Genomic DNA, 27,426 nt, shown 5'->3' with positions numbered 1-27,426 from the left:
CCCGTGCTGGCACGCAGCCTCGGGCGCTCTGTCGCCCGGGCACGCTGCACCCGCTGCTCCCCAACGGTCCCCACGCTTGGAGAGAGTTGGTTCGCTCCAGCCCGAAGCCCCAGGACCGAGCTGTCCCACCCGCGCCGGCGGAGTTTGGAGCAACCAGATGCGTGCGTCACTGAGGAGTAGCTTCCGGACCGTGTGAAGGGGAGCGTCTCGTTATTTTCCTTCCGCTCTCACTTCCGCCGATAGCTGGTCCAGGCGTGGATAAACACGGGGCGATAACCCTTCTTAGTACGAATCATAGAATTACGATTCGAGAATTTTGAGGACGTTGAGGGACGGGTGGCGGGGGCATCGCGGTATCCCAGACGACGGGGAACGAAATGCAGAGCACGGGAACTGAGTGGTCACGGAACCTTAGGAGGCGGGGTGGGAAGTCGAGTAGGAAGGAATAGCGACTCTGCCTAGTGGAACACGCGACTAGGAGTTAGGGCCCTACGCGGCGCTGGCTGTGGAGACAACGCGGTAAGGAGTGGGTCTGGGCCGTTTGGCCTGCACTGTCCCTGCTCTTGGGTCTTGGGTCTTCAGCGGCAAAAAACCTGGGTGCGCAGGGTGGGGGCAGGGAGTCTACCGGGAAGACGTAGGTCGTGCCTCACGCCCAGAGCACGAGCCCTAGGTCGGGGTCGGACGCTGCTTTGGGGTCTAAAGTGGGAGGGGTGTCCGCTCTTGGGAAAAGGCGAGTGTGGCCCCTGGGTGCTACCGGGATTAGATCCCACGGGGCCTCCGCCGAGTACCTCCGAGAGTTCCCCGAGCCCCTTCGAATACAACAGCTTTCCTAGTTTAATGATGCATTACAGGCCCCGAAATTAGACCTGGTTTATAATTCTGGCTTCATTAATTCTCTGAATGACATTGGGAAAGTGACTTCATCCCTCCTGCTCATCTGAAAAAGGGATGCACGCAAACTATACCATACAAAGCTGACACATTTTAAAAAAGCAGAGCAAGCCTGTATTAGCTATGGTAGCAGTTGCTCTCTTCGCCTGAACAGCACGTCACCTCTGGTGACAGGAGCTGTCTCTTATCCTGTAGCACGCCGACCGGCTGTCAGCATTGCTTAAAGTGAACAGAGGAATGTATAAATGAAGGAAAGCAGGATGCCTGGCGCGTGGATAGGTGACTGGGAGGGTAGAGTGCACTGGGCGCGTTTGTGGGGCAGCATTCCCCGTTCCGGTGTCTGCAGAGGTGCTGTTCCCGAGGGTTCGTGGAGAAGTGGATGTAGGGTTTGACCAGAATCTCCAGGGATAAAATTTAGAAACAATATAAGAGTGAAAGTTTAGGCAACCAATTTGGCATCCAAGGTTCCAGGTGAGTTGGGGTTGTTTTGGTTGGTTGTTTAGGTTTGAGAAGAACTGACGGAAAGAACTCAAATGATTTTCCTACTAGAACAGTGAGGGCGCCCAGCCTTGATGAAGGCCAGCCGAGAGACCACGCGCCTCTTTGTGGGTGGCCTTGGCCAGAGCGTTTCCGAGGCGGACCTGCAAAGCCAGTTCAGCAGATTTGGAGACGTGTCTGATGTGGAGATCATCACTCGGAAAGATGACCAAGGCAAGTTGATAGTCTTTCGTGGGTAAAGGCAGGTCCAAGGCAAGTCAGTTATCACAAAATAAGGGAACCGCAGAGATGAATGTTAGCCCCTGTGTGTCATTGTATACCCCACGCCATGCCCTGGAGGTGTCATTCATGATGTGGAACTTGCCCAGAATTACATTCCTGAGTTCAAAAATGTTCTACATTCTAAAACACCCGGTGTCTGAAACATGTAACTTTCAGTTTTCAGAGCTAAAATGCTATTACTCATTAAGTATCCTATTAAGTAGAATGTCACTAACAAAATCATATAACAACATAACATCATAACATAATCAACTGACCATTTGGCATTTTTTATTTTATTTTTTAATATTTTAATAATCATATTTAGAAAACTTCAATCTTAGAGTCCAGTGAAAAATAACAAGTTTTTTCTTTGAAAGAGTTTGTTTCCAAGAGCTCATTTTTTAAAATTTATAAATGTAATCATTTTATATTGTTTCCTGGATAAGAATTTAAATAAACGTATTTTTCTATTTTTTTAGGAAACCCACAGAAAGTCTTTGCATATATCAACATCAGAGTAGCTGAATCAGACCTGAAAAAATGTAAGATATTCCATATGACTTGCCAGTTTATGTCTGTGTAACTTGGAATAACTTCATTCTACATCTTAACAGCCAATTTTTAAGTCATCCAGAGGGACAACTATGATCAAGAGAATTCCAATATCCTGTAACTCAGCAGGTTTAGTTTCATACCATTTGGCGTCAGCAGACATGTGGTAGCACATTGCTAATGGTATTGCTCAACAATGGTATTCTAAAATATTTTGGACAAGAAACAAAGCTTTCATAGAAATTGCTTGTTACACATATCCCACTATGCCAGTGATGGCGAACCTTTTGAGCTCGGCGTGTCAGCATTTTGAAAAACCCTAACTTAACTCTGGTGCCGTGTCACATTTAGAATTTTTTTGATATTTGCAACCATAGTAAAACAAAGATTTATATTTTTGATATTTATTTTATATATTTAAATGCCATTTAACAAAGAAAAATCGACCAAAAAAATGAGTTCGCGTGTCACCTGTGCCGCGTGTCATAGGTTCACCATCACTGCACTATGCCATACCCTTCCCCCTTTCCTTGTGAGTTCATTTTTTAGGGAGGTTATTTTCTTGAAATTAAATGCTGTTAGGAGAGGGCTGGCTTTAGTGTATGCCTTGTAAGACTATTCTTGAAATTATAGAATCTCTATCAAGAAGTTTAGTATATATTTAAAAAAACAACAACTCCCAGCTAGTGTGGCTCAGTGGTTGAGCATCAACCAAGGAACCAGGCAGTCACAGGTTCGTTTCCTGGTCAGGGCACATGCCCGGGTTGTGGGGGGCATACAGGAGGCAGGCGATAGATTATGTTTCTCACTGATGTTTCCATCTCTTTATCCCTCTCCCTTCCTCTCTCTAAAAAGCTAATTAAAAAATGTATAGAGAGAGAGAGAGAGAGGTTTAGTAAAACTGTGGTCTTCACTGAAGAAGAAAGGGGAGATAATCCATATTGCCACTGATGTGGTAATGAATTCTAGTTATTTGGAAGCTGAAAAGTCAAGAGGTACTTGTTGTTCGTAGGGAAAGAGGGCCATCACCCTTGACAAGTTGTGGTTAAGAACACAGCAGCTCTGATATGTAACCTGTGGCATGTTACTTAAACTTCTAAGCTCCAGTTTGCTTATCCAATGTATAGCAAAGATATTGTTTGCCTCATAATTTACTGCGAAGATTAACCCTTTTCGGTCCAACGTCGAGGCTGACTTGACAGACCAGGCGCCAGTAGCAGGTCCAACATCGAGGCTGAGGTCGACACCGCAAACCAGTTCAACATTCAATCCCGTCAATTAATTTGGACCAGACTGTTTGAATTCCAAAAATAAAATTAGACTGCAAAGGGTTAAATTGAATAGAACCTTTGTATTTAAAATATCTACCAATGCAATCTTCCCTCTGTTAGTGGTTATTATTAAGGAATCTGATAGCAGATATTGAGAAAAAGCAACTATTAGGGCATAGCATAGTTCAGTCACTTGCATCTAATTTGTTTGGAAGTTACACAGAGGTAACTAGCATGAGGTGAAAAGTGAAAGTGAGGAGCTGCATAATTCCAGTGTCCTGGTTCACCTTGGGAAAATTACATTGACATTTTATAGTTTTAGTGGGAAGTAAAGAAATGTTACTCATTCACCAGAGATTTTTGGCATTACTTTGTAAACAAATAGCAAACAAGTTTTACTTTATAGTTTACACATTTGCCTCATTCGTATCTTCCAGTCACACTGGGAGGTAGGGAATGTAAGGGCTGCACTGGTAAGTGGTCCAGGGGAGACCAGGATCTAAGCCCTTTCACTCCAGGTCTAAAATTCCTTGTTCTCTTAGGGCTCTCCAGGCAGCTCATGGGACACCTGGTCTTCAGGTGCGTTTGGCGGCTCAGGATCGTAGCCTGGTGGAGCCCCGCACCAGGGCTGCGCACATGCGTGCTGAGCAGTGACCGAGCTCAGAAGCCCAGTGTGACTTCCCATCGAGGGCTTCATAGGGAGACTGTGGCTCTTAAGAAAGTATTGGGGAACCTGGAAAGTTGATAAGCCTTCATGGCATTGGATGGAAAAGACCAATTTTGTGGTCAGTTTTCAGTTACTCTTCCAAAAAGTTGATTAGCTGGGGTTGATTGCTCATAGTGTATAAAGGTAAACAGATGGTACCCTCGGAAGTGTCAGCCTTAAAATATGCTCTTGTGAATTTATTTTTGTTTAAGGCATTAACTTTTATTTGCGTGATTTTAAAAAATTACCAGGAATCAGATTCCGAATTTCAGAAACAACTTGTCTTAATAAAGAATTAAAAGTGGGCCGGGGCCTGGCAGCGTGGCTCAAAAAAAAATAAAAATAAAATTCCTTGTTCTGTTTTCTCTGTATCTCTTCGTGATTAACAAGTCTACTTTTCTTGGTATTAAATAATTAGAAAAGGCACATTCTGAAATGTATTTTTGCATTGTGATGTAATTGGGTAATAATTCTTTACTCTATAGGTATGTCTGTTTTAAATAACACAAAATGGAAAGGTGGAACACTACAAATTCAATTAGCAAAAGAAAGTTTTTTGCACAGGTAAGATTTGTTCTATGTGAATTTAAACAGTATTTTTTATTTTGTAAATGGTTCTGTATATTCACTTAATTGATTTGAAACTATTGAGTAATTATATTTATTACTAGAGGCCCGGTGCACAGATTCGTGCACTGGTGCGGTCCCTCGGCCTGGCCTGCAGGGATCGGGCCAAAACTGGCTCTCAGACATCCCCCGAGGGGTCCCAGATTGCAAGAGGGTGGTTCTCGGGTGAGGCACCCCAGAATCGGGCTCCCTCCTCTCTGGTTCCAGGTGCATAACCCAAGAACCACAGCTGCCAAGTCACCACAGCTCGGCAGCTCCTGCGTTGAGCATCTGCCCCCTGGTGGTCATTGCACATGACAGCTACCGGCCAGTCAGCCGGTCGCTTAGGCTTTTATTTCTATAGACTAGAGGCCCGATTCAAGAAAGTCATGCAAGGATCTCAGCCCTTGAAGCCCTGGCTTCATCCAGAAGGTCATCCCGTTGTTCCGCTGTTCAGCCTTTCAGTCAATTTGCATATTACACTATTATTAAAGATGGTATTAGCAAATTCACTCAACTGTTTCTCCTCACAACCCCAACTCCACCAATAAAGATAATGCAATGCATTTACATGTGCATATTTTAAGCTATAAAAATATATGCCTATGTTATCTTTTTAATACAACCTTCTGCGGTGATGTAGATCTTCCCAATTTTCTGTAACTTCTGTTTAGTACTATTTCGGCAAATAGCTGATGCACAGTGTAATTGGCTATACCTCACTGATGGACATTTAGACCCTGCATGGATGGCTCCTGCATAATGCAAGGCTTCGTCTGGGGTTTGTGTTGCTGGAGTTATATATGCTTAAAATTTGAATAGACACTACTAAGTTGCCTATGTTATTTTTGACTATTAATGCTAGTGTCATACAAAGATAAAGATAATGGGAAATTCCTGTGTGAGAGGCATAAGGTTAATTTGGTAAGTGATTAAGTACAAGGCATTGTAACAGCTATTTGAGTATTTTATGATTCTGAAGGTATTCTCAGGGAGGAAAGATTGTGTAAGTTTGGGAACTTTCAAAAGAGAAAACATTTTAGGAATGTACAGATGGAGCAATCAGTGTTATTGATAAGCTTGTTCTTGATCAGGGAAAAACAGGTCTAAGGCAGGTGGCAAGCAGGAGGCATGTTTTAAGGGAGTGGTCTGATGAGACAGGTGAGAATTTGATTCTGTTCTTCAGTTGGGAACAGGGTAGTGGTGAGACTTATTCAGCAGCACTGTAGTGCCTACTATGTATAGAAACTGGTGCCCAGTCCTGAGCGGGACGAGCACTCAGTGCCCGCTGCCTGAAGTGCCTGCAGAGGTGCCTCAGGAGCATAAATCTGACAGTTGCTCTGGAAGGTGGGATGTTAGGAAACAGGCCAGAGGCAGAGGGTCCAGCGATGAGTGGTTAGCACAGTAGTTCAGGCCTAAATAAGGTGGGGAGTTTGAATCAGCATTCTCTTCATTATGAGGATAGGAATAATCACGACTTGGCAGACTGGGCTCTGAAAGACCCATCTTCCTCATGAGGAAGATGGGATTGAGAAGGGACAAAGTGCTTAAGTTGAAAGGGAAAATTGAGAGACTCTAAATGATCACTATAAAGTTAAACAGCATTATATTATTTTTTAAAAATAAAAGCAGAAGCTCCATTAATAGCATGGTTGATCTATTTATATTTTCTCTCTTTGATTCAGATTGGCCCGAGAGAGAGAAGAAGCACAAGCAAAGAACGAAAAATCAGTACTAGGCAACACCAACTTGTTAGAAAAGATGGGAATGGTGGATTTCCATATGAAAGCTGTGCCAGGGACAGAAGTACCAGGACACAAAGTGAGTCTTTTCTGGTAGCCTGACTAGCCCAAGAACCTAATCCTCGGACCACATGACTGGGTATCATGTCTAAAGCAGTTGCTTTTTAACATACTAGTAGATAGTACTTTGAACATAGTACTTCATGGTTTTCAAAGTGCTTATACAACTCTTGGGCAAGCACATTTATCCTCCATTTTATAGAGACAAAAATCGAAACAAGTGGAGACAGTTCTCCACTATCCATATTTGGCAGTGTGTGCTCACCACCCAAAATCTACTCTCCATCTGTCACCATGTATTTGACCTTTTTACCCTCTTCACCCTCCCCCACTCTTCTTCCCCTCTGATAACCTGTGAGTTTGTTTGTTGCTTTGCTTTTATGCCCTGTATATGAATGAAATCACACAGTTCTTGATATATCCATGTTGTCCCAAATGGCAGTATTTCATTCATTCTTTTGGCTGAACAGTATTCCATTATATGTATATACAACATCTTTATCTAGTCATCCATCGAAGGATACTTAGATTGTTTCCATGTCTTGGCAACCATGAATAATACTGCAGTGAACATATGGGTGCATACATATTTATAAACAAGTTTTCCATTTTTTCCAGAAGGTGCCCTGAAGAGAGATTGTAGGCTCATAAGATAGCCTATTTGTAATGTTTTGAGGAACTGCGATACTGTTTTTTATAGTGGCTGTACCAGCTTACATTCCTACCAACAGTAAATGTAGGTTACTTTTTCTCCACAACTTCTCCAACGCTTGTTATTATTTGTTTGTTGATAATCGTCATTCTAACAGGTGTGGAGTTGTACCTCATTGTAGCTTTGATTTGTATTTCCCTAATAGCTGGTGAAGGTGAGCATCTTTTCATAAATTTGTTGGCCATGTGTATGCCTTAAGAACAGCGCCTGTTTACATCCTCTGCCCATTTTTCAATTGGATTGTTCGTTTTTTGTTGAGTTGTATGAGTTCATTTATGTTTTCAATATGAGCTCCTTATCTCTATATATTGTTTGCAAATATTTTCCCTCATTCTGTTGGTTGCCTTTTGTTGATGGTTTTTTCTGCTGTTGCAGAAGTGTTTTAGTTTGATATAGTCCCATTCATTCCTTTTTGCTTTTCCCTTGCCTTTGGGGTCAAATTCTGAGACCAAGATCCATAAGTTTAGTATCTATGGTTTTTTTGTTTTTGAGATTTTTTTAATGTAATTTATTTTTTCAGGTCTTATATTTAGGTCTTTGATCCATTTTGAGGGAGTGTTTTTGTATGGGGACAAACAGCAATCTAGTTTCATTCATTTGCATATGACATTCCAATTTTCCCAGCACCATTTATTCAAGAGACTTTCTTTTCTCCTTGTGTGTTTTTGGCTATTTTTTCAAAAACTATTTACCCATAAATATGTGGGTTAATTTCTGGGTTCTCAATTCTATTCCATTAGCTTATGTGTCTGGGTTTTGCCAATACCATATTGTTTTGATTATTGCAGCTTCACAGTATAATTTGAAGTCAGTGAGAATGATACATCCAGCTTTGTTATTTTTTCTCAGAATTGCTCTGGCTATTCCCAGTTTTTTTGGTTCCATAAATATTTGATGATTTTTTTTTTTTTTTGAGAGTACGTTTATGAAAGCTGGGAACAGTGAAACAAGGCAGAGTTTAGGATAGAAGAAGCAACAGGAGAGAGCCTAGGTGGGGCGGCTGTGGCTTCCTAGAAATGTTACAAGAAAAATGAGCCAGGGCAGGGCTGCCTTAGCTCACTGGGAAGTTGGAGAAGAGGGGGCCTTAGGTACAAGTTCCAGAGGTTAGCTTTGGAAGACCTGCCACTGCCCATTGCTCCCCTGATGGCAAGTCTTGTGGAGTCCCTTGGAGTTTAAGAGATGCCTGTGGGGGAAGAAGAGACAGAAGGGAGAACACACCTTGATGATTTTTTTGTTCTATTTGAAAAATGCCTTTGGGATATTGATGGGGATTACATTAAATTTGTATAATGCTTTATAGGGCTAGTTCAAGCATTTATTTGTGTCTTTAATTTCTTTCACCAATATTTTATAGTTTTCAGTGAATAGTTTCTTCATTCCTTTTGTTGAGTTTATTCCTAAGTGTTTTATTCTATCTTTTTGTAAATTCGTATGAAATTGTTTTATTTTTCTCATATTTTTGTTTTTCATTTATTTTAATGAATAGAGGCCCAGTGCACAAAATTCGTGCATGGGGCGGGGAGTGGAGAGGGGCCCTCAGCCCGGCCTGCACCCTCTCCAATCTGGGACCCCTCAGGGGATGTCAGACATCCCTCTTACAGTCCAGGACTGCTGGCTCCTAACTGCTCGCCTGCTTGCCTGCCTGCCTGATTGCCCCTAACCACTTCTGCCTGCCAGCCTGATCGCCCCCAACTGCCCTCCCTGCCGGCCTGATGATCCCCAACTGCCCTCCCCTGCAGGCCTGGTTGCCCCCTGCCGGCCATCTTGTGGCGGCCATCTTATGACGACATCGTGAGGGCATGACGCCACCTAGGCTTTTATTATATAGTATATTTCATTTATAGTATATAGGAACACAGTGGATTTTCATATCCTGCAGCTTTACTGTATTAATAGCAGTTTTTAATAGTCTTTTGGTGGACTTTTCAGAGTTATCTATATATGTAATATTGACAAAGCAATTCAGTTGCTCTGGCTTGGATTCTCAGTCGTATGTTGAATAAGAGAGTGGGCACCCTTGTCTTATTCTTTTGTTTGTTTGTTTTTTTTAATTGATTTCAGAGAGGAAAAGGAGAGGGAGAGAGAGATAATCACTGGTTACCTGCCTCCTGCACATCCCCCTGCTGGGGATTGAGCCTGCAACCTGGGCATGTGCCCTTGACTGGAATCAAACCTGGGACCCTTCAGTCTGCAGGCCAACGCTCTATCCACTGAGCCAAATCGACTAGGGCTTGTTCTTGATCGTACATGAAAAGCTTTCAGTTTTTCACTCTTCGGTATGATATTAGCTGAGGGTTTTGGCCTTTATTGAGTTACTTTCCTTCTATAGTGTATTATAACTCATAGATGGGTGTTGTATCTTGTCAAATGCTTTTTTTGCATCTATTGATATGATCATATGATTTTTTTTTCCTTCATTTTGTTAATGTGGTGAGTACATTGATCTATTTGTGTATGTTGAACCATCCTTGTGCCCCTGCAATGAATCCCACTTGATTGTGATATCTTTTTATTGTATTGTTGTATTCTATCTTGTTGTTTTCTGGTATCTTGTTTAGGACTTTTGCATCTGTATTCATCAGAGATATTGGTTGTAGTTTTCTTTTCTTGTGTTATCCATGGTTTTGGTATCAGGGTTATGATGGTCACAGAAAATGTGTTAGGAAGTATTGCCTCTTCCTCAGTTTTTTGGAAGAGTTTGAGAAGGATAGGTATTAAATATTTGAATGTTTGGTAGAATTCACTAATGAAGACATCTGGTCCTGGATTCTTTATTTTTTGGGAGGTTTTCAATTTCCTTTCTATTGATCTCAGTATTTAGATTTTTCCAATCCATCTTGATCAGTCTAGGATGGTTATATATATTTCTAAGAACTTGTTCATTTCTTCTAGGTTATCAAATTTGGTGACATAACTTATAATCCATTGTATTTCTTTGTGTCCATTGTAACTTACCTACTTTCATTTCTGATTTTGTTTGAGTTTCCTGTTTTTATTTTAGTGCATCTGGCAAGAGTTTTGTCAACTTTATCTTTTCTAACAACCAGCTCTTGTATTAATTTTTTCTGGTTTTTGGATGTTGTTATTGTTCTCTACTTTATTTAATTCTGCTCCAATTTTATTATTTCCTTTCTTCTGCTGACCTTTTTTTTTCTAGTTCTTTAAGGAGAAATGTTAGGTAATTTATCTGAGATTTTTCTTGTATATTGAAGTGGGCGTAATGCTATAAAGTTGATTTGTTGAGGCTGGTTTGTGCCCCATCATATGGACTATCCTTGAGAATGTTACATGTGCACTGGAGAAGAATGTGTAATCTGGTATTTAATGTGACAGGTCTATAAATATCAATCATGTCCATTTGATCTAATGTGTCATTTAAGGCTGGTATTTCATTACTGATTTTCTTATTTGGATGATCTATGCATTGCTGCCAATGGGTATTTATGTTCTCTACTGTACTTGTATTTTTGTCAATTTCTCCCTTTATTTCTGTTAATAATTGCCAAATATATATTTTTTTAATATATATTTATTGATTTCAGAGAGGAAGGGAGAGGGAGAGAGAGAAACATCACTAATGAGAATCATAGATTGGTTGCTCCTGCACACACCACACTAGGGATCGAGCCCACATACCAGGCATGTGCCCTGACCGGAAATCAAACCATGACCTCCTGGTTCATAGGTCAACGCTCAACCATTGAGCCATGCCAGCCTGGCGATTGCTGTATACATTTTTTTTAAACATATTTTATTGACTTTTTACAGACAGGAAGGGAGAGGGATAGAGAGTTAGAAACATCGATGAGAGAGAAACATCGATCAGCTGCCTCCTGCACACTCCCTACTGGGGATGTGCCCGCAACCAAGGTACATGCCCTTGACCGGAATCGAACCTGGGACCCTTGAGTCCGCAGGCTGACGCTCTATCCACTGAGCCAAACCAGTTAGGGCGCTGTATATATTTTGATGCTCCTAGGTTGGATGCATATATGTTGGTAAGTGTTATGTCTTCTTGATGTATTGCCTCCTTTATCACTGTAAAATGTCCATCATTATCTCTTGTTACCTTTTTTATCTTGAAACCTATTTTTTAGCTATGGCTGCATAGCTTTTCTCTGGATGCCCCTTGCTTGGAGATGCCACTTTCACTCCTTCACTGTGTTTGTCTCCTGAAGGCAGCAAATAGTTGGGTTTTGTTTTTTAATCTATCTAGTTCCTCTCTGTCATTTTATTGGTGAGTTCAGTCCTGAATACATTTAGGATGATTATTAATGTATGAGGATTTCCTATAGCCTTTTAGTTTTTTTGGTAGCTCTGTGTCTTCACTATTGCTTTTCCTTTGTGTTTCTGTCTGTTATTTTAGTTTGTTGGTATTCTATAATATTTTTCCTTTGGGTGTGTGTGTGTGTGTGTGTGTGTCAGTTCTAGATTTTTGTTTTGTGGGTACCATTAGGTTTATGCAAAAAAAAGTCATTTTTAGTGTTTTTTTTTTCTTGAGATTGCACCTTATCTTCATTCACCTGTACAAGTTCGGTCCTTCCCCCCTCCCACTGTGTGTTCATTTCCAATTGCAGTAGCTATTTGACTTGCTTACTTACTTTATTTTTAATCCTCACACAAGGATATGTTTTGATTGATTTTTCAGCAGGAACACTCTAACAAGCTAGATATCTTATTCTTAATAGTGATGTCTCTTTTTACATTTTTTGAATATTTGATTCCGCTCTCTCCTAGCTTATAGTGTTCCCGCTGAAAAATATGATGGTAATCTAATGGGCTTTATTTCATAGGTTACTGTCTTCTTTACCCTGACAACCTTGAGGATTTTTTCTTTTTCATTAATTTTTGACAGTTTTTTTTAAAATATTGATTTGAGAGAGAGAGAGAAAGAAAGAAAGAAACATTGATATGAGAACGAAACATCAATTGGTTGTCTCCCGTACATACCCCAACCGCATCAAAGCCGCAACCTGGGTATGTGCCCTGATTTGGAATCGAACCCACCACTTTTCGGAGTATACTGGACAACTCGGCACACCGGCCAAGGCAATTTTTGACAGCTTTAATATAATGTGCCTTTCAGAAGAATTTTTTGGGTTGATATAAGTAGGTGTTATATCTAGGTGTAAGCTTCTTAGATCAAGTGTCCAGCTCTTTCCTTATGTGTGAAAACTTCTCATCAACATTTTGTTTGAATAAGCTCTCTGTTACCTTCTCCTCTTCTCTCTCTTTTGTGTTTTTTTTTTATTGATTTCAGAGAGGAAGGGACAGGGAGAGAGAAATAAAAACATCGATGCTGTGAGAGAATCATTGATCAACTTCCTCCTGCATGTCCTGCATTGGGGATCGAGCCTGCAATCTGGGCATGTGCCCTGACCAGGAATCAAACTGTAACCTCCTGGTTCATAGGTCAGTGCTCAACCACTGAGCCACACTGGCCAGGCAAACCCATTATTCTTTTTTTCTTTTTTATTTATTTATTTATTTTAAATATATTTTATTGATTTTTTACAGAGAGGAAGGGAGAGAGATAAAGAGTTAGAAACATCGATGAAAGAGAAACATCAATCAGCTGCCTCCTGCACACCCCCTACTGGGGATGTGCCCACAACCAAGGTACATGCCCTTGACCGGAATTGAACCTGGGACCCTTCAGTCCACAGGCTGACACTCTATCCACCGAGCCAAACTGGCTAGGGCCAAACCCATTATTCTTATATTGCTCTAGTAGAGTCAGATAGTTTTCATGGAGTCTTTAATCTTTCTACTCTCAGTTCTCTATTCTTCCACCTGAGACATTTCTAAATTTCTGTCTTCAGTTTTACTAATTCTTTCTACCATCTAGTCTGCTCTCTTTCCTATGTTTGCTAGTTCATTCTTCATCTCTTCTATTGATTTCTTCAAATCCAAAATGTCTGTTTGGTTCTTGTTTAAAGTTTCAATTTTTTTGATAAAGTACTCCTTTTATTCATTGATTCTATTCCTAAGCTAGTTCCATTGTTTTTTTGAATTTGCTTATATCTGAGAGAATACTTCTAGAGCTGTTTTCTTGAATTTTCTGTCATTTTTATCACTGTCTTCCATGTCTTTAAGTTTATTTTCTGGGTATTTTTTATTTTCTTTCTGAACTCCTTTGTTACATTGGTTATTTATTGTGCTTGATGCATTATTTCTCTCTGGGCATTTGTGAGAATTAAACCTCTTTTCTGTTAAGTGTTTGACTCTACTGTTTAGCACATCAATTTTCAACTTTTTTCATCCCATGTCACACATAAACTAATTATTAAACTTCTGTGGCACACCAAAATATATATATATATTGCCAGTCTCACCAAAAAAGTAGGCATAATTAAGATTGATTTACAAAAAAATAATAATAATTGTAATTACCTACACTTTTGGCTCCAAAGTGACTTTTTTTTTTTTTAAATATATTTTATTGATTTTTTACAGAGAGGAAGGGAGAGAGATAGAGAGCTAGAAACATCGATGAGAGAGAAACATCGATCAGCCGCCTCCTGCACATCTCCCACTGGGGACGTGCCCGCAACCCAGGCACATGCCCTCGACCGGAATCGAACCCGGGACCCCTCAGTCTGCAGGCCGACGCTCTATCCACTGAGCCAAACCGGCCTCGGCCAAAGTGACTTTTTAAAAAATCTGGTGTCTGTACTTCTATATAAGGATTTCTGGTACCAAGAATTAACCAATCAGATGTTACTTTATTATACGATACTAGAGGCCCGTTGCATGAAGATTCGTGCAATAGGCCTTCCTTCCCCTGGCTGCCAGCGCCGGTTTTCCTCCAGCACCCGGGACCCAGGCCTTTGGTCCGGCCGCAGCAGCAAGTCTTGGCTTCTCCACTCCGACTGCAGCGGAGAAGCCAAGCCTCTTCAGTCTTCAGTCATCTTCAGTCTTCAGTCTTCACTCCGCGCCTGCATATGCAAATTAACCACCATATTTGTTGGGTTAATTTGCATACTCATCCTGATTGGCTGGTGGGCGTAGCGGAGTGACACCATTTGCATGTTTCTCTTTTATTAGTGTAGATGGCCAACAAAATGCAACTCTATTATATGGCCTGATTATATTATATTTATGGTTTAAGACAAGGCATTTTACACTGGACAGCTGCTGTTGTGTTGGCTGTTGTCATTTTTATATTTGACAGTGTAGGGAAAAAAGGTCAGTGCCCCTGACTAAAATAGTCAGGCATTGCATGTTTTAAGTTCTTGCAGCACACCAGTTGAAACTCATTGGCTTAGCATACAGTGGGGCCTTGACTTATGAGTTTAATTCGTTCTGTGACGGAGCTCGTAACTCATATTACTCGTATGTCAAATCAACAGTGAACGAGTGAGACATGTGATGCTGGGCTGATGTTGTGGCATTCACTGTGACGTTCACTGCGCCAACTAGCGGTGGGGTATCTGAAGCTGGCTCGTAACCCGAATTTTAGCTCGCAACTCAAAGCAAAAAATCAGCCGAGAGACGGCTCGTATCTCGAAAAACTCGTTAGTCGGGACACTCATAAGTCAAGGCCCCACTGTATTGATAAGTAGAGGTCTTTCTTTTATTTTCCAGTAGGTGGCGCTGGAGCACAAGGTTTTGTTTTTTGTCTTACCTGCACTACAGGGGCTTCCTCTATCTCTGGGTTGGTGTCTCCTCAGTCATGGAAATTGTCCCATATCCTCCAAGGAGGTGGGCATCCTTTTAATGACCCAGTCTCCTCAGTTTCAAGGCACCACTCCCATGGTGGTGTGTGGCAGGCTATGGGTCTCCTGGTCCATGCCTGCCAGTGCCACTCTCCTGTATTCAGAAGCTGCCAGCCACACTGCTATCTTGGCTGTCCCAGCTGACTGCCATGCTACACCATGATGGGCGGGTGAGGGGTCGGCGAGGAGAAGTGGCTTCACACGTCTGAGGCTCTGTTCTTTCTAGTGGGTTAAGTCGTAGTGTGTACAGACCACTTAGGTTTGAATGTTGCTTTTGCCTTTTCATGATCTGCCGGGGCGGGGCGGGGCGGGAGGGGTTGTTAATGCTTGGTAGGCCGCAGGAGTATGAGGGGAGGGGTTCCCGTGACTGCTGCTTTCCTTTTTTGTGTTGGCAGCTTGTGGAGCACTGCTGTCCTTTGTACGCTTCTCTGACCATCACCCTGGGCTCAGCTTCAGCGGGTACCAGCCATCCAGGGCCATTGCTGCCTCTGCCCCTTCATTATAGCCACGAGAGGTGTCACCCCGTCCCTTCGCGGCTGTCCTGTCCATTGTGCTGCAGTGAGCAGCAGACTGCATCTGCCGCTCTTGTTTCTGTCCTTCACCCCTCTTCCCTCTTTGCTTACTCACTCTGCTATGCCCACCTTTAGATGTCTCAGTGCGTGCATCCCTGGAAGCTGTTTGTGTGTTGAACAGGGAATCCTGTTTTGAATTATGGCTGTCCAACTTCTTGTAACTTCAAGGGGAAGTCCTCTCATGTTGTGTAGCATCCTCCATGCCCCAATTGTCCTTCTTTTGCTTTTCTCTCTTCACATACTTTTTTTTTTTTTGCGAACTCATTTCATTATCAGAAAACTAAACCCAGCAGTAATCATGGCAGACCGTGACTTTAATTTTTTTTTTAAGTTATATTTGTGGCCTTAGTTGGGTGGCTCAGTTGGTGGAGTGTCATCCCATACATCAAAAGATTACAGGTTTGATTCCTAGTCAGGGCACATACCGGAGACAACCGATCCATGTTTCTCTCTCCCTCTTTCTCGTTCTTTTCCTTTCTCCCTCCCCTTCTCTCTAAAATCAATAAACATATTTTCATGTGAGGATTTTTTAAAGTTATATTTGTGAAATGTGGTTAATCTTTTTCATTTGTGACATATATAATAAATACGTGTTTTTTTATTTTTTCAGAATTGGGTTGTAAGTAAATTTGGAAGAGTCTTACCTGTTCTTCATCTAAAGAATCAACATAAACGTAAAATATCCTTTGCAATTGGGTTTCCAGAGTAATTATTATTTAGCACAGTTTTGGCTAATTACCAAAGTTTACTTCCTATCTTTAGAATTTCACTACCTCTGTCAGGAAATCTTTAGATGTTTAACAGTTTTATGTTCCCAACTTCCAGGCAAGGTAAGACCTTACTACCTGCATGAATGGAATAATTAAGATAATAATTAGAGAATATAATGAGGTTTTATATGAGTAAGTGATACAAATGATGATTGTCAAAGAAGCTTTTCACTTATTAATTTATATGCCTTTCTCTCACTTGACATGGATTCAAAGCCTTTGCTGAAAGATCTAAAGTGGGGCAATGGACATAGGGCCATTGTCAAAGAAGGCTTTAGAGGAAGTGCAGGAGGTTTCACATTCCTGGAAATGTGATGGGAAGGAGGAGTTCAGGAAAGGAAAATGGTAGATTGAAATATGTAGATAAACATGAGAATGGTGGGTGGAGAAGTAGTGTGGCGCCCAGAATGCGCAAATTCAGATACGCCTGTTCCTTTGAGGAAATGAGGTCAGATTGTTAAGACTTTGAATTTCTGGTGTTAAGAACTTCTGGGCAGAGGTGCACTTGTGTATCTTTACCTGTTCTAATGCGAGTCTTTTATTCAGAGGGGATGTCGTGTATCCAGTGTGTTTAAAATGTGCTGGGGGAGCTGGGAACTAACAGATTGCCCAGAGGTGACTGATAGGAAACCGCTGCCTCCCTGAGCTTAGAGCAGCAGAAAGGCATGTCCTCCTTGCTGGAGGCTACTATGCTCCTGAGGCCGCTGGAGCCTTCCCTGCCAGCGGCACTAAACCCAGAGAAATGGTGGGTCCTTCTTCCTCTTTCCCTTCTTGCTTCCTACCAATGGTAGCCACTAACAGCAAAGAGGAAGATTCTGAAGAGAAGTGTGAAGCTGAGAGACCATGGACACTTTATGGAAGGCCTCACATACTTGATATGTGTTCAGTAGTTACTAAATGAACAAAGAAGCTTTTCAGGGGTGATAACTTAAAGCAACTTATTATTGCCTGTTCGTATGTGTTGGGAAATTGGCAAATGCCAAGTGTCATCACAGCATGTTGACATTAACTAGAATCCTTCTTGATGATGTTAGCCACAAAACACATCCTGGTAAAGAGTTATTATCTTTCTAATAAAGACCTACAAAATGCCCTGCAGAGAAAAGAGATGTAAATGGAGGTTATTGAGCTGAGAGAGTCAGAGCTCGGATAGCTAGAATCAGAGAGAGTACTGAGAAGGCAGGAAAGCCAAAGGAATTTGAGACCCGAGGACATGTGGGTACTCCTCTATTCTCTGCTTTATAGCATCAGCTCCGTAGATGGGTTTCTCGGATTTACAGAAAACAGTCTTTGGTACTCTGTATCTAGAATCTAATTTGAGTGACTTTGCTGTGGTGTCTACATACAAGTATATATTCTGCTGATTAATATTGATGGTGCTTTTGGTAATTCTGGATAGAACTCTCAATTCCAGAGAACCTGAGGTAGCCTAGTGAAATTCTCATTTTGTTGGATAGCAAACTGAGGGTAAGATTAAACAGTATTGTGCAGTGAAGGCCGAGGATGGGGCAGGAGTGGGTGGAGGGGATCAAAGGGTGTGGGAGAAATGGGGGACATCTGTAATATCCTCAACAATAAAAATAAATTTTTTAAAAAGATTAAACATTAGTCCTTTTGCTTCACCAGATTGACAGGTTTTCTTAAAACCTAGTGCCTTTGTTTTTGTTCCTTGACTTATGGAAACATAAAGTATGATCCATCAAAATACTGCCACAACTTAAAAAAAATAGGGGAGGATTTTACAAATGCCATTCCTATATCCAATCTCACTTGGGAATTGGAAGGAGGGAATGATCCTATGAGTAAGAAACGGCAAGGAAAATTTTCTGACTTTTTCAGCCCTCCCAAGAAGATAATAAAAGTGCAGAAGGATCAGAGTTCCACTTTGTCTCTGACTGTGAGACCAAGACCCGGGAGGGTAATAATGGAGAATCCACACTTACCACAGCAACAGACCACACAAGAAATACCTAATGATCCTGTTACTCTTAAATCACCCCATGTACCTGATTCTGATAGTCAGAAACTTAAAAGTGTGTTTCTTCAGACTTCTGGCTTGGAAAACACTGGGAACAAAAATAGCATGTCTGAGGATGATACCGATTCTGAAGATGAATTAAGACTAATGATCGCAAGAGAGGAAAACTTGGAGAGAACTACATGGTCTTCAATAAATGAATATGATTCCTTTGAAATTGTAAGGGATGATTTCAAATCAGATGTTCACAAACTTAGTTCTTCAACAGGTTTAGGCAACAAAAATGTCTCTTGTTTTGATAGTGAAGATAATGTGGGAAGTGATTGCGACAATGATTCAGGAGATACAGATGACACTGCAATGAAAAAAAATGTTGGTAAGGTTAAAAAGAGTACAGAATTTCCACAAATGGAACAGTCTGTATACAAGAAAATTTCTTTGAAAAATAGAAAAAAGTGTGAGCTTTCTGATCATTGTACTAAAGTACAAAAAAGCAAAACCAATGTGGAGCTAGCCTTAAATCATGGAGTAAAGCAGCTTAGCTTTAAGTCCTTGTCCAACTCCAGTAGCAGTGAAGATGCTGATTCTCTGTCAGAATCAGCCGAGTCTGAGGAAGGTAAGTATAACGCCATGATGAAAAACTGTCTCCACGTGACTCTCTCTTTAGCTGATTTGGGACATTTGGCTGGCAGTGACCTGAAGGCTCCAAAGGAAGATTCTGAGAGTGGTGGCTGGGAAACCACCTCCAAGTGTGACAGAGCCTCGAAGAGCCATGGGACTTCTGGTGGCCTCCACAGAAGTCGACAATGTATTTATCCTGAAGAGATTGTGGCTTCCCTTTTAGAAGGAGAAGAGAATACCCCTGAAAAACAGAAACCAAAGGAAAACAACTTAAAGCTAAAATTCCAGGCATTCAAGGGAGTAGGCTGTCTCTATGGAAAGCAGCCAGTGAAAAAGTCCTTGAAAGAGAATGTTGCCTCTAGCAATATTAATAAAAATGAGCATTCCTTGAAGCTTGAGGGTCCCACTAGCATGTCCTTGGAAAAGGACTTGCCGTATTCGAACGGCTCGTCAAGCAAACTGACTCCTTTCCAAGGTGCAAAGAAAGCAGATGACCCAAACTATATCCAACCTCAAAAGAGACAGTTTACTTTTAAGACCCAGAATCACAAAGTGCAGTCCCCTAGCAGTTCAGAAAAGGGAAGTAGAAATCCTATTTCTAGTTTGTTGCCATTGAAAGATAAGAAGCCTATAAGGCTTGGTGCAGAAACCTCCCTGAGAGGCTTTGATGAAGACTGTTGCCACGGGACCACAAATACAGGAGAGGACTCTGAAAAGAGGCCTGATCTAACCAGCCACATGGTTCCTGAGAATTCCCCAGAGGTCCCCAGGATGAACACTCAGGGAAGCAAAACTGACTTCCCATTTTCTCTTAATAGTTCAGCCAATGTTTTTGCTAAGGATAAGCATGCTGAAGATAATCAGAAGCGTTTGTCAGCCTTAGAGGCAAGGCAGAAAGCAAAAGAAGTGCAAAAGAAGCTGGTTCATAATGCCCTGGCCAATTTGGTGAGTCTGTGGTTTAACAAGAACTCTAAAATTGCATCCTTTTCTTCCCATGAAGGTAGGCGTGCCCCTTTAGAGGTCAGTATCTTGGCACACACCAGTTTCATTTTCTTTGTCCTTGAGTTGGAAGCCTTTATCACCATGAATATTTAGTATATTCCAACAAAAGTGAGATTAATCTATTTATGAAAACCCCTTTTAATTTGTCTTTATCTATTTTTTTTCATAGTTTCCTGTAGGAATTAGAACTGGTATAGTTAAGTAATATATCCTAATATGTCCGAGTTTACATATAAGTCACCTCCCAAGTGATTTATGTCTTGCCACGATTTACTGTAATGAACCTTTATTCATTCTTCCAACATCTGTTAAGTACCTATGAAGTTCTAGGCCTTCACTGGAAGTACTAGATTTATAGAATGAGGTCAAGAAACATGGTTACTGCCTCACGTATTGGCTCTTAGTGTGGTATGCAGAAGGTGACATTTGAGTTCCAAGGTCCAGAGAGAGTATGCCCATGTGCCCTGGCAGCACCGGGGGGCACCAAGTGGGTCAGAGGGATGGGAATGGGGGTTTCCTCAGCCTAAACTAAGGCTAGTGAGAACAGTATACACTGATTGGGCAGAGGTAAAAGGGTGGGAAGGGAGAAGAAAGGCATTTCATGAAGAGGCAGCAATTTATACAAAAGGGAATGTGTGTGACTGAAATGTTTGGCAAGAAATAAGACGAGAGAGGTAAATAGGGACAGTGAAGAGTCTACAGGGCTTGGACTTTATTCTTTTCTTTTTTCTTTTTTTTTAATTGATTTCAGAGAGGAAGGGAGAGAGAGGTAGAAACGTGAATGATGAGAGAGAAACATTGATCGGCTGCCTCCTGCACACCCCACACTGGGAATCAATCCTGCAACCCGAGCATGTGCCCTGACCGGGAATCGAACCATGACTTCCTGGTTCATAGGTCGACACTCAACCACTGAGACAAGCCAGCCGGGCTGGACTTTATTCTTAAGGCTGTGAAAAGACTGAATAACTTTAAACAAATGGATGAAGATTCATTGTGTCTATATTGGAACAGGAATTGGCAAACTATAGCTCATAGGCCGTGCAGCCCACAGCCTATCTTGGTACAGCCTCCAAGCTAAGAATGGTTTTTACATTTTTAAAGCATTTTTTCAAAAAGAATACAGGACAGACCACAGATCCTTTGTGCCCCTTTACAGAAATAGTTTGCCAAGCTCAGTTTCGAGAAAGTTATTCAGGCCATGATCAAGAAATCAAATGAGGCAAATCTGGAACCTGGGACAGCCTTTGGGAAGGTCATGAGCCAGAACCAAGGCAGTAACCATGGGAGTAGATTGAAAAGATACCGAGAAGGCCTAATTGATGGGACTTTGATCAGCTGGATATGCAAAGGAAGAGAAGTCATAAGTGTCCATCTTGGGAAAATAACTGGATGATGGCATTCACTGGATAAGAAAAAGGGTGGGAAGTAGACTTGGCAGGGAATGGAGCTGAGGGTTGTCTTATGTAATGCCTTTGATGACCACTCTAGGATGGTCCTCCAGAGGACAAGCCAACACACATCATCTTTGGTTCTGACAGTGAAATTGAAACAGAGGAGACGTCCATTCGGGAGCAGAGCCAGCTGGTAGAGAAACCAGTAAAAGTAAGAGTTCAGGGTGTCTTTGTGGGCACTGCTCTATTTCTGCAGATCCATTTGCAGACCAAGACCTACACACACTGCCAGGCTCAACATAAAATCCTCTGGGAGCCACAGTGAAAGCCAGGGCTCCCGAGTCACCACACACACAGACTACAGGGACCTTGGCAATTTTCTCCCACGTGAACATCACCTCCACATTACCTGCACAGTGGCATCAATATTAGTGAAATCCCATAGAAATTATTCCCACATTTATAACAACTGCCGTCCTTCCCCGCCCACCCCCAGCCCCCATTTGGGCTGCATTGGGAGCTTCTGCTTGGCCTGAAAGGCCACGTAGATATCACTGAGTCGGGAGTTTCTATCCTAACCATCACCACCCTTTCCTGGGAGAGCCATCTGGGTTGTTGGTTCTTAAATGTGAGGGGAGATTGCATAATGAAGGAAACACTGATTGCCTTCGCTTTTAATACACGTTTCGGCCGTCATCTGTGTCACAGGAGGTCCTGAGCCGAGTATCCGGAACGCTGTTTGGCAGCAGCAGTGAGGAGGAGTCAGACCCTGAAGAGGACAGGAATAGGTTCAGAATCAAGCCTCAGTTCGAGGGTAGAGCTGGACAGAAGGTTAGTAAAGAATGAAAATGCTAAAACTTGCAACATGTTCTTATTTTTTTGACATAGTCCTTAAATCTAGGCAAATGCAGGAAGACTTTGACCCACGCTCCAGTTTTTAACTTTGTTTTGGGAGTAAATCCCCCACAGCCATTCTGACTGGATCATGGATAGGTGAAGTTATGCAAACATACATTGTCATTTCAGGGTCCGGGAGGGCACCTGGAACGTCTTTTTTAGAAGCGGTTTCTTGGGACTATGGCTATAATTGTGTATGTGTTTGTCTTGGTAGCTCATGAATTTGCAGTCTCACTTTGGCACTGATGACAGATTCCGCATGGACTCCCGATTTCTAGAAAGTGACAGTGAAGAGGAACAGGAAGGTAAATGCCTCATTGTCTGAACAGTGCTGATGTCAGCGTTGGGACCCCCTAAGAAGTCATCTGGTCTAGCTTTTGCTTAACACTGGAGAAGCTCTACATCCCAAAACAGTGACTTATGAAGCTTATTATCCAGTGCACAGCTTGTTCAGTAGTCCTTGAGTTCGTTTGCACATATTAGTTTATTTAGAAAATTTAAATTACTTGAAGCTGCCAGAAAAGAGAGGAATAGATGGCATCCACCAGAGGCACCGTCTTTCTCTGTGCCATCTCTCGCACAAGGGAAGAGGTGAGGTCCCTGTCTGTCAGTAGAATTGGAGGTCCAGGTGAGGTCATGAACGACAGTTAAGTCACACTTGACTCTGAAAGAGTATTCTTCCCTGGTGTGTTTGCTGGGTGCAGGTATTTTAAAAAGGAATGTGCTATTGAATGCCATTCTACTTGGATGTGTCTTTATTTGGGTATATCTAGCAGTAATGATGCTATCAGAAACACCCAAATTCTACTCTTTTACTTCCTTTAGCATCTTCCATAGCAGTGGTTCTAAACTTTCTCTAGAAGACCTACTTCTGTCCTCGAGTGAGCTCCCTGCTCCCTCGGTAGTCACAGAACTTCTTTCTTTACACCTTCCCTTTTTCCTTCCTTCTTGAGTTAACCTAAACTGCATCTGAATTCCTCATTCATACATCCCGCTACCCCCTTTCTCACAGACTTCTTCATCTTCTCTTTCTTGTAGCTCCGTTTCTCTTTCTACAGAAAAAGCTCTCATAGGTGCAAGATGCCATTCCTTTAACCCTGCCAATTTTCAGGTTGCCACTCCCAAGATTTTAGTTCTAAACTTGAAAAAAATAAATTACATAGAACCAGTTGACTATTGAAAAAACAGTCTGATTTGAGTACTTCAATTCTTTGAGGTGATTGTTATGTGTTGTACATTTCCAGGAACCAGAGTTCAAAGATTAAATTCTCTAGGGTCCACACAACTTAGGCTTCAGAGCTTCTCACTCAAAATCCCATGTTGAACACAGGAATGGACAGAACCTTGGGAGTAGCCTACATTTAGAAGCTGCACAGAGAGGTTACTTCCTTACCTTCTGCCACTTTAGTCTGTCTCTTTACAGCTCTTCTGTTAAGTGCTCCCTCAAAAGCTGTGATTTACCAGTTCACCAAATGTAGTGGCATTTTCTCAGCTTCAGCCTCTTCAGCTGACCTGCAGCATTTGTCCCTGGTGAAATGTTCTCTTTGCTTTGCTCTCCATTATACCACAACTTCCTGGTGTTTTTCTTCTTTCATTGGTAACTAATGTTCCTTTCGCCTCCAGGTGCAGGCTCTTCCCAGGTTTCTGTAAGTTGTTGTTGCTCTAGCCTTCTCTTATATGGGTAATTTCCAAATTTGGGTCATCTTTGATTCTGATTGCTCTACAGAGTCCCATGCCTTCTTTTCTCGGTGCCTAATGGATCGTTCTCACAGACATTCCTGGGCCCATGTGAAAATTAAAGTCCCAACTTCAGTTTCTCTCTCAGCTCCTCCAGACCCTGCTGTCACTGTTGATGGCACTCCATTCCTAAGGCATGCGGACACATGTCCTTGTGTTTTCCTCCCTACTTTTGAGGCTCATTTTCAGTGAATTGCAAATACTGTCCTGCAGGTAGGCAGCACAGCCAGCCTACAAACACCCTTTCGTGTTCTACTGTCTAGTGGTCATTATTAGGTTAAAATTGAAATTGCCATTTTCAAAGTCAAAAGCTGTCGAATTAGTAGTTTCATATGGTTCAATCTAATGCAGCATAAAACTTTGTACTTTTAAACATATGTGTTTATTTTGTCTTCCCCTACCTGCCACATGCTCCTCCCATCACTGTGTCTGTCCTTACACTTAGCCTGGCTTATAAAGCATTTCTTGATTTATTTGAACATGATCTGTACCTCCGTGGAACCCTTAGAAAGTTTTGGGACATCTCTGTTGATAATTTTTTCAAATCAGTGTTTTGTTTTAGTTTCTGTTTCTTGGTTTATATCCTGTAAAAAGTTGAAAGGGTCTTTAACCCTTTTCGGTCCAACGTGGAGGCTGACTAGACAGACCAGGCGCTAGGAGCAGGTCCAACGTCGAGGCTGAGGTCGACACCGCAAACCGGTTCAACATTCAATCCTGTCAATTAATTTGGACCAGACTGTTTGAATTACAAAAATAAAATTGGACCGCAAAGGGTTAAGGCTTATATCTGTAATCCAAAGTAGCTGCTTAACTTTCCTCCCTGATAAGTGTCTTTTTCTGTAACTAAGGGTAGCAGCTATCTCCTTCCATGATGCCCTGTGCATATGGACCTTGGGCTCTCTTCCTGCAATACTGATGACTGTATCAAAAGCTGGCGCAGCTGTCTACTGAAATATATTCGTCAGTAGAATCGCCATCTTTCACTTTTAGGTGTAATTTAGGTTACAGTTTAAAATGTTAATAACTCAGTCTGGAATAACTTTAGTTTTGTAATTGGTATCTTTCTATACATTTGTCAGTCTTTACCTTAAAAACTGTTACATGTGCCAATGAAAACCATTAAATCCAGATTCAGTTTTTATAATTACAAATAAAAGTGAGAATTTTTGTTTGCTGGCCATGCAACTCCTGGGTACACTGTGGCGTTGAGGGTCTTGGGGATAGGGAGATTATTAGCAAAATGAGGTTTCACTTTTTTTCTGCCTATCTTAATGTGTTTAGGTGATTGATAAGTATTTGATGAGTAGACTCCTCAAGTTATATTTGCCAAGAGATCACTAATTATCCTTTTCCCTTTAAGAGGTAAACGAAAAGAAAACTACTGAGAAAGAAGAGCTCGCTGCAGAAAAGTTGAAAGCCTTAAATATTGTGCAGAGTATTTTGCAAACCAACTTAAGCAATTCTGCAAGCAAAGGATCAGTACCTGCTAAGAAATTTAAGTACGGTTTATGTCCTATCCCATTCCACCTTTTTTTTCTTTGCTACAAATGCCTTCCTGAACTCAGTTTAAAACGAGGCCATTTTAAACTTGCTGAGGTGGCCTGTGGCAGGATGTATCAGACCTTTAAAAATATACCTGCCGCCGAAGCCGGTTTGGCTCAGTGGATAGAGCGTCGGCCTGCGGACTGAAAGGTCCCGGGTTGCACCCAACCATAATATGTCCTAATTCATAAACAATATCATCTTAAACTAAAGCTGACTAAATCACCATGTTCTAATCTCATTGACAAGGGTACTTTGTACTAAAAAATAAAAATAAAAATATACCTGCCTTTGACCCAGTGATTCAATTTTAAGGAATTAATCTAAAATAATTTCTATGCCTATGCTCTTAGATATCATAGCAGCATTGCTTCCATTAAGTGTTATCAATACAATTCTTTATCATGGATAATTTTAAACATGTAATTTAGAGAAACTAGTGTAATGAAATCCGTGTATACCAGCCTCTGTATTACCAACTTATGACCAGCTTTCTTTTCTCTGCCTTTACTCACTTTCCCTTGCTTTACCCACTGAAAATTTTTTATGCAGACCCTAATAGTGTGTCATTTTATCTCTATATATTTTAGTATGTTTAAAATAATGTTTAATATTAACAGAAAGGTCCAGGGAAACTTAAAAGTAATAATTTAAAATATTATTTCTAATGAGATTTTTCTTTGATATCGTATAGCATTGTCTTGCTCAAAAAGTGGAATGGCTCTGGTGTTGAATTATAATTTGCTATTAACTTTTTGCATTTGTTTTCTGGTTTATCTCTTCCAACTTATCACTCCTTTTTTTACATAGGGACATCATACACTATGATCCAACAAGGCATGACCATGCCAATTATGAAAAAAAGAGAGATGATAAACCAAAAGAAAGGTAAGTCAAGCTTCTTCTTTTAGTAGCAGGTTTATGTGAATTAATCTCACTGCAAACAATGAGAAAAGTCAGTAGGAATGAATATTGCATCCATTGGTCTCCACTGTGTTTAGTTTAAGACCAGGGGAGAAAAAGGACTGGAGTTATGGGTGTGGTGGAGAGAGCCTTACCTTGGGCACAGGAATGTCATGCATGTGAAGGATAATGTGTGCTCCTGCTCTAGCATGGTGCCTCCTATGCACATTAGTTTCTTGTAGCTGCTGTAACAGATTACCACAAACTTGGTAGCTTAAAACCACAGAAAGTATTTTCTCACAGTTTTGAAGGCTAGGATTCTGTGTTGATAGAGTAGATTTCTGTGCTAGGTGTCCTATAGGGCCCAGTGGCTCAGCCTCCCCAATTACCTGAGGTGGACACTCTTGGTGCACCCCTTTGTGGGCTTTGTGCACAGTCTTGTTGTAGTTAAGCCTTGATTGTTGTAGGTATCACTGGGAGGAATTGACCTCCAGGCCAATTGGCTGTGAGAGTCAGCTGTGTCTACAGTGGGAGAACTTCTGTGCTGGAGAGAACCTTCTGGGGAAAGACTTGATTCAGTGGGGCTTTGGTGCTCACTGAGTCTGCCCCCTAAGTGTGACCCTTATGGATCTGAGGAGTTGTAATCTGGATGGTCCCACTCTGACCACTGGGTACATTGGCTCTTGGATCTCTAAGGAGGTGCTAATTTAGCCTCTGCCTGAGGCTACCCAGCAGGAGCTATGGAGAGATCTGCAGATTCCTCTTCTTTGTTTGGGGTTTGGAGGTGCCCAGATGAGGCCCAGCTGTAAAGCAATCCAAGCTGCTGTGAGACCTTGGGCCTTCTTTTGGAAGTTCTGGGTCTCTCTGACCCAGCTGCAGTTTGTTAGGTAATTTTAGATTGCAAAGGGCCAGGCCATTCATATGCAAAAGCCTTTGCGCACAGCTTGGATGGGGCGGGGTCTCAGGGAATCAACAGGGTGGAGCAAACAG

At 41.6% G+C, this 27,426-nt stretch overlaps 1 protein-coding gene across 2 annotated transcripts in view; it reads left to right on the top strand.

The window, feature by feature from the left end:
* The first annotated feature begins 6 nt into the window (after positions 1-6).
* Positions 7-27,426, top strand: part of NOL8 (nucleolar protein 8) — a 44,473-nt gene continuing 17,053 nt past the window's right edge. For both annotated transcript variants that reach the window (XM_014529508.1, XM_014529509.1), the window contains exons 1-12: positions 7-519; positions 1,441-1,602; positions 2,133-2,195; positions 4,668-4,746; positions 6,474-6,609; positions 16,203-16,271; positions 18,047-19,906; positions 21,455-21,568; positions 22,066-22,188; positions 22,469-22,559; positions 25,352-25,490; positions 26,344-26,421. In XM_014529508.1, coding sequence (XP_014384994.1) covers positions 1,464-1,602; positions 2,133-2,195; positions 4,668-4,746; positions 6,474-6,609; positions 16,203-16,271; positions 18,047-19,906; positions 21,455-21,568; positions 22,066-22,188; positions 22,469-22,559; positions 25,352-25,490; positions 26,344-26,421 — 2,891 coding nt within the window. In that variant the 5' untranslated portion in view covers positions 7-519; positions 1,441-1,463. The remainder of the gene's footprint in view (positions 520-1,440; positions 1,603-2,132; positions 2,196-4,667; positions 4,747-6,473; positions 6,610-16,202; positions 16,272-18,046; positions 19,907-21,454; positions 21,569-22,065; positions 22,189-22,468; positions 22,560-25,351; positions 25,491-26,343; positions 26,422-27,426) is intronic.

The sequence above is a fragment of the Myotis brandtii genome, unplaced genomic scaffold (assembly GCF_000412655.1).
Source record: "Myotis brandtii unplaced genomic scaffold, ASM41265v1 scaffold684, whole genome shotgun sequence".
Classification (NCBI taxonomy): Eukaryota; Metazoa; Chordata; class Mammalia; order Chiroptera; family Vespertilionidae; genus Myotis; species Myotis brandtii.
The sequence above is the reverse complement of the archived record's forward strand: the minus strand, read 5'-3'. Positions and strand labels throughout refer to the sequence as shown.